The 12,507-nt window shown below is 49.9% G+C and overlaps 1 protein-coding gene across 3 annotated transcripts in view; it reads right to left on the bottom strand.

The window, feature by feature from the left end:
* Positions 1-12,507, bottom strand: part of RHBDL3 (rhomboid like 3) — a 51,517-nt gene that overhangs the window by 18,031 nt on the left and 20,979 nt on the right. For all 3 annotated transcript variants that reach the window (XM_081029177.1, XM_081029176.1, XM_081029178.1), the window contains 3 exons: positions 10,677-10,825; positions 7,757-7,869; positions 2,519-2,619 (listed from right to left, as the gene is read on the bottom strand). In XM_081029177.1, coding sequence (XP_080885303.1) covers positions 2,519-2,619; positions 7,757-7,869; positions 10,677-10,825 — 363 coding nt within the window. The remainder of the gene's footprint in view (positions 1-2,518; positions 2,620-7,756; positions 7,870-10,676; positions 10,826-12,507) is intronic.

Raw genomic sequence — 12,507 nt, 5'->3', positions numbered from 1 at the left:
TAGCTGTAGAGGGTGCAGCTCACTGGCCCATGTGGGAATCAAACCGGCGACCTTGGTGTTAGGAGCACAGCGTTCCAACCACCTGAGCCACCCGGCCAGCCCGACTGTCAAGATTTTCATGACTGTCAAGTGCTTGCTTTTTCTCCTTTTTATACTAACAAGGTGTTTTATTGTGTATACATATAGAGACCAATCTTGATTTCGGAATTAAAATCAATAGTATATCTATTCGGTTGAACCACATGAAATTGCCAATGTTTAAATAAATGCTCCTTACCCACACAAATGACAATTTCATAGGGTTTGACCCAAGGAATCTCTGAATTGCTGGGCACGGAACTAATTTGGGTAAAAGGTGACCTCTTGATGAAAGGAAACCAATGTTGTTTTTTTTAATGAGAAAATGAGTTGGTGTTTTTCTCACTGTCCAATAAGCACTACACGGCTTTCTAGGAAAAGGCTACCATATGTCATGCTCTGGGGACTGCAAAGCTCCCAGTTGGCCAGGGGAAGCTGTGTCCTTCTGGAAGGGCAATGTATTCTCAGATGGGGCTGCTCATCTCCTCGGCCACGGACATGGGCTGTTTGCCAGAGAGAAGTGTAAACTGGAACAAAACCACTCTCACACCTCCCTCCTCCACCCCATGCCACACCCTACGGTTCCCCGGGGTGGTCTGCCCTCACCATGGGAACTCCTGGGGCATCAGGGCTGTTTCCCATGTGGTGGAGAAGGAGGGGGAAACAGGGCATCTTTACGAACTCCTGTTTGTTAGTTCTTTCCCATGTCCTCTTGGTTGTGAGTGTTCATTCCCTCACACACAAACACATCTTGGGGGGAAAAGGAGGGTGGGTGGTTATCATTTTCTTCCCCTACAGAAAGGAATGGGGGCAGGGGGAGGGGAGAGTGGAGTAGCTGGAACTCAGAGGAAGAGCTGTATCTGGGGAAAGCGGTGGCACTGATACAGAATGACCCACTTAAGAGGGCCATGTGCGGCAGCCCTGCTTCCTGGTTCTCGGCAGACCGAGCCATGTATGTGTAAACACACGTGCACAAACATACACTCCGACTTGCGCATTCACACAGGTTTTCCCAGACCTGCTGTAGTTCTCCAAGCGCTCACTGGAAGTTGCCAAAATTTAGGCAAGTAGCAAGTGTAGTCAGTGTCTGTCTGTCTCTTTCCCCTTCTCTCTTCCTTTCTTTCCTCTCTCCCTCTCATACTCTCTCTCTCAACATACAAAGGGGACTTTGGTGAAAAAAAAGGGACGGTGTTGAGGAGCAGGGCCGGTGAGAGTGGCAATAACAAAAACGAAATGGGAGAATTTAGGAACTCCCAAAAACTGTTGCAACTGAGTATTCACGCACCTGCCACATGGTGAAGACAGTGACGGAGGAGGGAGGTGAGTACCAGAGGACCCCAAAGAGAAGCTAGGCCTTTTCTGGACGTTGTTCATTCATTCCTTCCTTCATCTACCAAAATTTCGTGGGCACCATCTACCATGTGCCCAGCCTTATGCCAGGCACTAGGGAAACAGATGAGTAAGACCTGGGCCCTGCCTGAAGGCTCCCAGGCCAGCAGGAGTATTAGCCGGAGTTAGCCAAGCACTGCCAGAGACTCCTCCTTCAGGCTCCAAACCTCAGACTGCTTCCAAAACAAGGAAGCAGTCTTCCCTCACCTCCTTTGAGACTATCAGATTGATTCCTATGTCTTGCCTTGAAGACCCTGTATCTATGTGGCACCCACCTGGGCCTCTCCTGCAAGAATCAGGGAATTAAGTGAACACGTCTACTGAGTGACTACTTTCACTTTCTCTCATCACATATCATCCTATTTCACAGACGTATAAACTGAGGCACAAAGCAGTTAAGTCACTCGCCCAAGGTCACTTTTTAGGAAGTGAGAGGCTGGGGTTCACTCATAGCCCACACTCGTAACCATTAAACCATATGGCCTTTCAGAAGAAGGCAAAGAAGAGCATGAGAAATGGAACAGCAGTATCACACCACTGTGACAGGCTGGTACGGAGAAACAACACTTGAATGGTTTTCAGGAGATGTGAATTCAAGTCCCGATTTTGCCACAAACTTGACTGTGACTTTGGACAAATCACTTAACCTCTCAGAGCCTTCTTTCCAATTTGAGAATTGTGATGCGATGATCTTTAAGGTCCCTCGACTTTGAACAATCTATGACAAACCACGATTACAATTATGATATATGCTAGTGGTCATGAATTTTAACACTTTTAAAGCCACTGAGTGAGAAAGGGGTGGCATAGAGACATGGGCCAATTCACAGGAAAAGCCATGCCTGGAGAAAACACGAATCCTCTACACAGGGCCCCATTCGCAAGGTGCCTACAGAGGGTGAGGCGTGTCTGTGAACTCTGCTACCTGCCAGGTCTGCCTGGACTGGAGCGTGAACGAGGATCTAAAACCCAACTCAGACCATTAACCCCCGGCGCCCAGTGATGGCAGAGGGCAGGCCAAGAAAGGCATTCTGGGGCAGGAGGTACTCACCATCACGATGTTGGCCAGATGAGCAGAGACAAGCGCATATACCCCTCCAGAGGAGCCCACAACTGGCGCGGTCATGTCAGCCACAGACACCGCCAAGGATCCTGGGACAGACAGAGAATTCAAGAATGCTGGAGGCGGTTCCCCACCCCAGCCCCAGGCCCTCAGATGCTGCCTCCTCAGGGGTAAGACCCCAGAGCAAAAGTCTCTTCCTTGATCCCATGTTGCCTTGGAGCCTCCTAGAGGATTAATTTATGGCTCAAAGAACCATTTGATTCAAACTTCATTTACAGATGGGGAACAAAGACTCAGTGGAGGAAAGACTCACTGAGCATCTGCCTCTCTAGCCAACCTCTGCCTCCCAATGTGCTGTCTCAGGGTTCTGGAGCGGTAACAAAAACTGTTGCAGAAACAGCTACCACTTCTAGGACACTGGCCAAGCGTTTCACATCCATTCTCCCCTTGAACACTCAAGACCGCCCTTTGACAAAGGTGCTAGTAGCATTATTGCAGACATGAAGAGACTGAGCCCAGAGTCATCTGATGGGGAGGGCTGGACCCCGGATGTGAGTCCAGGTCTGCTTGACACAAAACCTGTGTGCTTGGCCTGAACAGCAGCGACTCCCCACACTGGTACCAAGGTGGGGAGTCCAACCTCCACTCTACTGTCACTCTCTTTGCTCAACAGCATCTAGAAACCTGCTGAGATCACCTCCAAAACCTTCCTCCAGCTGAGTGAAATCACAAAGGGCCAACAGGCTCTCCCGAGCAAAGGGGGCTTCTTTGGAGGAAGTGTCCTTGCAAAGTCCCCAGGAAGAAAGAGAAAGACGATGTCACACCCTCTGGGGGAAAGAAGGGTATAGACTCTTGGTCTGGGGGGATGACAAACTTTTTGTCCTGGGAGGAAAGCTGTGCAGAGAGAAGATGGGAAATGTATTGTTCCGGTCTCATTTAAGTGTGATCAATGCTTTGGCTTCCAGGGAAGGACATGGGAAACTAAAAATAACTGGGAGGTAGAGCCCATGGGCTCAGAGGATGAGAAATGGCTGGCCTGGGTGAGTGTGCAGAAATCACCACTGGAAAATGCCTGCAGGCTCATGAGCCAATTAGCTGCTGCCTGGATTGAGAGGAGGGATAGGCAGAAGGCCAAATTCTGCAGGTTCTATAGGGTGGAGGGTCTCCTAGTAAGGAGATGGCTGAGCCCAGGAACCAGAGCACCCGACACCCTGGGTATGGAGAGGCCCTGTAACATCAGCCGCCTTCTCCCCACATACCCGCCACACCTCTCTCCACGCTCCTCAGCTCTGAGATCCTTCAAGGAGGAGATCCCCACCACAGATTCTTGGTCTCAAGGGGGATGTAATTTCCCAGGAAAGAACAAACTATCAACTGAGAACTCCCAAGTCCTTCTGCCCTCCCAGGGCAACTATAAATCTTTCTTCTCCCCTTTCATGCCTTCCCTCCGGCTTTAATTAGGTATTGATCTATTGTCAGATAACCTTTTTTTTCTTTTACTGCCTAGCCATGGGGTCAACCATATATAACGGGAGAAAAAACCAAAAAAATCCCAGGGTGGCAAATAGACAGGCAAGGGGATCTGCATGACAAAGGATTCCCACGCTCTCCCGGTGGGCTGGTTGCCCAAGCCCCTCTGCTCCTCATTAATTACCGTTGGGACAGAGGAAGCCCCAGCCTCCCTGGGCTGGCCTCTTTCCTCAGCACAACTCCCCACAAACCAGCCAAGATTCTGTCCCCTCGGCCTCCCCAGAGTGGTCCACCAGGGGCAGAGGCATCAGAGAGGAACCCCCTGGATCCAGCCTCCACACACTGACCTTTCCCTCACCCTACCAGTGGATTGGAGTCCTAACCCCAGTGCAAGGAGTCAGCCTGGGATTGTGGCAGAAGCATGGAATGAGAGTGTGGCTGCCTAGTTGTGTGACCTTGGGTATAGCCTCTGAATTCTTTGGGCTTCAGTTTTCACCTCTGTGAAATGAGGAGGTCTAAGGCTTTCCAACTTCTGAGCAGTGAAACCCTCTTTTCAAAGGAAACCTTACCCAGACCCTACCCCATGGAGTAGAGCACACACAGAGAGGCCCTCTGGCTGAATGGGGGTGGGGCCTGGGGAGCAACGTTTGCCACCCACTGGAGGGCACCTCCAGGGTAATCTGAGCCTTGGCCTCAGGGCTGGGTCTGAGGCTCAGATCCTGGTTCTAGCACCTTGAAGGTAACAATCTGGATCCACCTGCCCTCCCTTTGTGGCATGAAGACTTTCCTCAAGTGACTGCAGATTGGCCCTGCCCTAGAGGGTCTAGGAGAGATCAAATACAAACACGGCATGTGTGCCTATCAGTATAGCAATAAAGGCCACCCCAGGGCAGGAAGCCTGGGCGAGCAGGATTCCTAATCAGCTCTCCGAACCTAATGGATGACAGTTCAGTAAGGCCAGTATGGATTCCACGGAGGCCACGGCGGGGAGAGAATGGCAAGCGACATACCACACCTCTGCACAGCAGCACACCAAAGGAGTGGCTCTAGTCAGGGCTACAAATTGTTCCCCCAAAATTCTGGGCCCACAGCAGCGTGTGGATAAATTGGTGACTTTGCCATAATGCACAGCTATGATCATTTTACCCTGGAAAATTTACAGCAGGTGTTCTCTAACATCTCTCTTGGTCATCAAATAAAAATCAAATTCAAAATCAGCAGAACAATGTAACTTTACTTCTGTATTCTTTCATTTACAAATATTTGTTGCTTAACGAGCTGAACTCTGTGTTAGGCTCTGGGGATGCACACCTGCCTTGTTTATAATCTATAATAAAAGCTTGGTGGGGCATTCAAGATATGGTGTTTTTTTTTTTAAGTATTTAAGTGGTGAGCCATATAATTGTTAGCCAGAAGTAAAATGCACATTGGCCTCAAGCACTGGTTAGAAGCACAGGGCGGAGGAAGGGTTTCCAACCGATACAGTATTTCCTAGCTGAGCAAATTGAACAAGCCATTTCACTGCTCTGAACTGCCTGTAAAATGGGGGTGCCAGTACCCACCTCATAAGATGGTTGGGATGGGTACAACAGATAACACACAGGAACCCTTTATCATATGCCCCAAGTACCCGACATGCTCAGCAGAGGTCACCTGTCATCGTTACAAAATGTGATGGCCTTGGATTTAGAATATTGTCATGGGGCAGCAATTAAAGAGCAGGGCCTCGCGTTTATTAAGACCTCCCTTGATTTCTGACAGTCTGCACACAGGAAAAGGCCTGCCTTTTAGTTCTCGTAACATGGCAGTGGTTTAGAGCACAGCCTTTCAGGTCAGACAGCCTGGGTTGGAACCCAGCTCCACTTCCGACTGTGTCTTCTTAGGCAAGCCACCGGCTCTGTAAGCCTCGGTTTCTGTATCTACAACAGGTGGAGTAATAGCACCTGCCTCACAGGGTTGGTGTGAGGGTGAAATACAGCCTGCACAGGACAGGCCTTTGGTAACTACTGGCTCTCCAGTCAGGGTCTGGCTATCTGTCAACAGGCCCCCATTCTGAGCTGAGAGGGACGAAGAGGAGGGACGAAGAGGGAGATCGGTCAACTCAATCCTGGAGATAATGAACGTAATATGTTGTGACCGGAGCACCTTCTGGTCTGAATCAATGCCTGAGACGGACGAGGGCACGTCATTTGCTTTGTGATCCTGCCCCACACCCTCGTGTGGCGCTGGCAAGCCCCACTTCTGTCTGGGCACCATCCCACTCTGCACTGGTACCACTGGAAAGTGACGCCTGCGCTGTCTCCCTGCTGTGTGTCATCTGGATTGGACGAGGCCTGCGTCACTTGGAATCTTATGTCTGTCGTCTGGGTTACTGGCACTGCCATCTAATTGACTGCTAACTGCAAGTGTTCCGTGTGTCTCTCCTGTTCCTCGCCATTTACCATCTGGGTCTCTGGGATCTAGGTGGGGAGAATGGGGCTCTAAATCTCCAGATGTCAAGACCCAGGGCTGTGTGGGTGGCTGAGGAAGTCTGACACTCAGAGATGTTCCTTAGACTTTTGTTCAAGGACGTGGAAGGTGCTGGATTCTGGGAGAAGCCGGTGTGGGTGCTATCAGAGGGGACCAAGCTTTTTTAACTTCAGCACAGAGAGGAACAGAGGAAGCCGGAGCTGCACCAATCTCCCAGGCGGAGGGTTCACAGACCAGCAGAGCAGCCTCGCCTGGATGGGGTGGGACCCTTCTTCTTGATTCTTGAAGCCACTCAGTGACTCCCAGGGTCCCTGCCTACCCAGTGTTTACGAGGCTGACGCTGCCCACTCTCCTGATGACAACTTTAATGCCACTCAGAAAGGATTAAGATCTTACTTAAACCTACACACAAAGCTCCCTTGGGCACAGCTGTCAAGGTGAAGAGCTGAGGTGGCAAACCTTGTTACAAAAAAAAACACACACAAAAAAACCAACCATAAAGTTGGAAGCATCACGAGGGACATTCCTGTGTTCAGGAGCCCGGCTGACGCAGACTTGCTGCAGAAATCTGCTCTGCTGTCCCCAGCTCACCCCAACCCACTTCACCTCCCACTGGGAAGGGAAAGGGGAAAGTCAGGCTGCCACTGTCCTCAAGGCCACGATCACCTGTCACGTGAGCCGAGTCAGCCCGGGGACCCAGAGTCCTCTAGATGGCACAAATGCTGCCTGTTAGGCCAGACTTTCTCCTGTCAGCAGTGGGCCCATCAAGGGGACAGCAGCCAGCCTGGCAGAGGTCAGATCTCCCTGTGGGTAGAAGTGTTGGCCTGGCCAGGGAGGTACCGGGCTTCGCCCACACCTGGATGTCACTACAGGGATCTTACTGTGCCCCTGCACAGCTCATAACGCTGTTTGCTACACCATTTGTCACCTCAGATCTTATTAGTTCCCCCTGAAAGCTTAATGAGGCCCAAAGAGGTTAAGGAATTCCCCCAAGCTCACACAGCTCCAACACGATGGTGTAAGATTGAAAGTCTGCTCAGTCTTCCTGTTCTAAACCTTACGCTCTCCTCCCTTCTGCCATCACATGTCTCCCTCTCTGGGTGGCTGTTCCCTTTCTAGCCTCCCAGGGGAGATGGGGAGATTTGACTGGAGGACAACCCTAGTAGTCAGGAGCCTTGGTGACGAAGGTCCTGGGTCTCCTGGAAGCCTGGGGCTTGCCCGACCCCACAGGCCTTCCCAACCTCTTTGGGGAGGGTTCCCCTGTGGACGTGGGGCCCACCTGCCTACCTGCCACAACACCGGCCACATAGACCAGCCCAATGCGGGTTGCTCCGTGCACCATCTCCAAGGGGACCCCCACCAGGAGCTGCAGCACCACGTTCAATCCCAGGTGTTCTATCCTGTATAGAGAGACCACACTTCATTCATTCATTCATTCATTCATTCATTCATTTATTCATTCATTCATTCAACAAACACTGCACGCCAAGATGCTGGAGATCCTGTAGTGAATGAGACCCTATCCCTGCCTTTGAGGAGATCTTGGTGGGGGGTGAAGAGGGGGAGGCAGGAATTACAATACAGACCGATCATCTTGGAAAGAGTGCTCCTTCCACACCTTCCCTGCCACCTGAGACAGGAACACACGTGCAGGACCTGGGCCGTACCTGGAAATGTCTGCACCTGCCACAGGGAGAGGGGCTAACCCTGGTCGAGACCCAGCAACTCCATTGGTCGACACACGAAAAGCCAAAGCTCAGAGATGGGGAATGACTAACTTAGAGTCACACAGTTGCTCAGTGGCCAGGCTGGGACCACACACAGCTCAGGTCGGATGTGCAGGACCTGCTCCATTCACCAGGCCACCAGGGCGCTCTGGCTTGCTACTCTATTTGTAAGAGCTACTGATATTGAAAGAGAAAACTGTTTTCAAAACAAGTGCAAGCATTAGCGCTATCTCTTAGAACTTAATCATTCAAAGTTATCACTTAAAATCTCCTAGGAGAGGCTTCTCCCTTCTGGTAAGAAGGAATCTGTTCTACTCCCAAACTCTCAGGGTTGGGTATTCCTACCCTGTGAATGCCTTCCTTTTTACCCTATCATATACCTGCAACCAGATCTCATTGCTATGTGGTGTCTAGCCGAGTGCAAATGTTACGAGAAATGGTCGTAACATTACTATTATTACATCAATGTGTGCTTTCTAGTTTACAAAGCACTTTAACATCCATTATCTCATATAAACTGAGCCTACAGCATCTGGACAGCTCTCTGGGGATGCTTAAGTTATAGGGTAACAGCAGATACCAAGGGGTCTGGATGCTGGCCTCGTCTGCAGAACCTGGCCTGGAGGCCAACTGCTCTGCTGTGGGCAGTGCATGTGGGCACCTGCTTACCCAGGAGGGTACCTGTAAGCTAGCTCAGGTCTCAGATCAGGCTCTGTCCCAAATTCTCACCACGCCTGGAATCTTCTAGCACTCCCTGACTGCCAGCATCTAGATGAGTTGTGCCAGAATTCTAGATTAGAAATGTCAGAAGAATTCACAGCAAAGGAACCGGGTGGTAGCATGAGGCTCCGAGGCAGAGAGACCTCCGAAATTTCTGGTCCTGTCTCCTTGGTTGACAGCCTCGAACCTGATGCTGGAAGAGAAGAGGCTGGGTAAGGGGAACCCAGAGCTCCTGCCTCCCAACCTGAGCTCCTTCTTCTTTGCCACAGTGACTTCTGAATTCACCAACCAGCCGAGCGCGTGTGCCTGAGTAACAGGTCACCCTGCGGGGCTGTCCCTAGATGCTGGCCAGCTGTCCCTGTGTCCGGTCTACAGCAGCCAAGAAACCCGCCCTCAAAATCACAGGCCTGGAGAATCTTCCCAGGGCTCTGCCTGGCAGGCATCCATTAGAAGCAATGGCCAGAGAAAGGCCCAAGGTTACACCATGGGCCTCAGCTCAGTGCTCTGGCCACTCCTGGAGGCAAAAAAATGGAAAAGGAGGTTCTGTCCATTCTCCTCCTCACCTGAAGGGATCAGAGGAGGCAAGAGGGCAGTTGTGCCAATACAGCAGGTAGTCCCAACCCTTGGGCAGCCTGGGCAGGAATCCCCCTGGATCCTGTGGTCTCCAGCTCTTGGCTCGTGAAAAGAATGATGCTCGACATACCTCCCTCCCTCAGCTCCTTGGCCCTGTGAGAGCAAAGCCTGGGACACAAAAGGCAAGGTGAACAGCCTGTGCCAACAATGCCCTCTGACTCAGAGTGGAGACATCCATCGGCCACCATCAAAATGTCTCCTCATCCCACAGCCACCGCCAGCAGACGCAGCCAATTAGGGGTTGGTGTTCGTGCTGCTTTAGAAGCTCAGTAGGCAGGGAGGCTCACAGTCGGGCTCCCTCTTGGCCACTGTGGGTCTTTCCGCCAAGGAAGGAAAATGATGGCGCCACGGGGGCCACAGGGATCTTCTCCCCTTTTCTATCTCCAGGGACAGGCATCCCCCAGGGCTTTTCCCAGACTAACGGTGAGTAAATTCACTTCTCTCTCTGGAGAGGCTGTGAAAGACACCATAGAGGTCTGGTGTCCAGGGACTCTGCTTTCCACACTCAGCACTTCTCCTGCGTAAAAATGGTCGCCAGCCAAGACAGTGCTTTTTAAGGGATTTGGACCTGGATGCTCACCTCGCCTGGTAAGAACTGATCGCACTCCAGCCCTAAAAAGGGCCACATGGCTCTGTGAACAGAAGCTGTAAGTATTGCCAGAATTCCTCAAGAAGACTCACCATAGATGGAGAGCACCTTGGGAGGAAGGCAGTTTCAATAGCTCTGTCCTTTATTTCACTTACGGGGGCATTCACACTCACACACACACAGTTTACGCACAATGAATTTAGTAGCTGACCACATTTCCCTCTTTGCTTTGGCCACTGGGAATCTCAGAACAGATTAATAACCCGCTGCCAGCAAGTACAGAGACTCACATGCTGTGTATGTTTATGCTGATCTCACCACGGAATTTTGTCATTTTTCCTTCCTCTATTTTCCCCTTTCTCACACACACTCACTAATTAACTCATATTTTGGTATTAGGTGAGTTTCAAGGAGCCACCCCAAATCTTGTGTCCAGGTAGGTCAAATAAACTAAAAAAATATATGCCAATCCAAGCTATCTGGGCCACTTATTTTTCCACAGGGACTCTTGATAGAGCGAAAGAAGATAGGTACTCACCCTGCATGCATGAAGATGTACGTCAAATAACGCCAAGCCTGTGCTCGAAGCTGGGGGTGGTACACCAGTGAGTTCTTCAGGTATCGTGGGTGGGTTACCTGAAGCACAAACTGATCCAACGACACTCCATTGTAGAGGAAAAAGGCAACCTGGATGAGTGCACAGAACGAGGAGAACCTGTTACTAAGTGCACAGCTGCCCAGGAACCCCTCTTGTGCTAACAGGCAGAATCCCTTCTGGAAGTTGTCATCCTTCCTTCTCAGAGAATAAGGGACATTCCTATGGTCAGCACCCAGCCTAGCTTTTAACGATCTCTTACCCCACTTCTGTTCAAATATTTTGTGTTAGGTGTTCACACAAAATGGTCACATGGGTCTCTGCCCACACTTCCCTGGTGCTGAGCAGGAAGGGTTTGGAGGAGTTTCAAATTTGATTCCAGTAATAAGTCACTCACCCATTTGGGGGATGAGGCGATTCCACATCAGTTGATTTTCCTTTCATTATGGTCAAATACATATAACATAAAACTTACCATCTCAATCAGTTTTAAGTGTACAGCTCAGTGGCGTTAAGTACATTCACAATGTTGGGCAACCAGCATCCACCTACAGAAGTCTTTTCATCTTGCAAAACTGAAACTCCGTACTCATTAAACATTACTTTCCCATTCTCCTTTCTCCCAGTCCCTGGCAACCACCATTCGCTATGAATTTGGGTTCTTTCGGTGCCTCCTCTGAGTGGACTCATACAGTGTTTATCTTTTGGTGACTGGTTTATTTTAGTTAGCATGATGTCATCAAGGTTCATCCATATTATAGAGCGTGCCAGAATCTCCTTCCTTTTAAAGGATGAATAATATTCCATGGTATGTATGAATCACGTATCGCTTATCCACTCATCCACTGATGGACACTTGCGTTGCTTCCATGTTAGCTCCTGTGAACAATGCTGTTATGAACATGGGTGTACAAATATCTCACTGAGTCCGTGCTTTTGACTCTTTTAGGTATATACGCAGAAGTGGAATTGCCAGAGCATATGGTAATTCTGTTTAATTTTCTGAGGAACAGCCATACTGTTTCCTGTAATGGCTATACCATTTTACATTCCCTCCAACAGTGTACAGTGGTCCCAATTTCTCTGCATCTTCACCAACACTCCATCTAAGTAGATTTTGCAGATGACTGACGCATACTTCTTTAAACCCTAAAAGAGTATTTAACTATTTTGTTTTTCTGGAACACTACCTAACATGCATCATTCATGTCTCTGTGTTCTGACTCAGGGTATATGCACAGTGTTTTGTGTGTTTTTTTTTAATTTTATTGGGGAACAGTGTGTTGCTCCAAGTCGTCCTTCAGTCTAGTTGTGGAGGGCGCGGCTCAGCTCCAAGTCCAGTCACCGTTTTCAATCTTTAGTTGCAGGGGGCGCAGCCCACCATCCCATGCAGGAATTGAACCGGCAACCTTGTCGTTGAGAGCTTGCGTTCTAACCAACTGAGCCACCTGGCTGCCCCCTACACAGTCTTTTAAGGATGCCTCAGGTGCTGATCTGGGCTATACGAGTGATGTCTTCTCCAGCAATTGATGGGGTTTTCATTCCTATACTAAATGGCCCCAAATTCTTGTGTTTCTTTAAGACTCAAGCCTGCTTTTAAATTTTGTGTTGTCCTCTCCCAGACTGCCAGGTTGTGAGCGGGTCGTTAACCAGGTACTATAACCAGACTCTTCTTACTGCTGGCTACTAGTGGGTCACTTCTAATAGCATCCTGCCATGTCCCTTCTATTTTCCCTCTGTTATGGAATCAGAAAGCCAGGTTACTAGAACTGCA

Source organism: Rhinolophus hipposideros (genome assembly GCF_964194185.1).
Source record: "Rhinolophus hipposideros genome assembly, chromosome: 20".
NCBI classification, from domain to species: domain Eukaryota; kingdom Metazoa; phylum Chordata; class Mammalia; order Chiroptera; family Rhinolophidae; genus Rhinolophus; species Rhinolophus hipposideros.
Note: the sequence above shows the minus strand (reverse complement) of the source record. Positions and strands in the feature narration are given on the sequence as shown.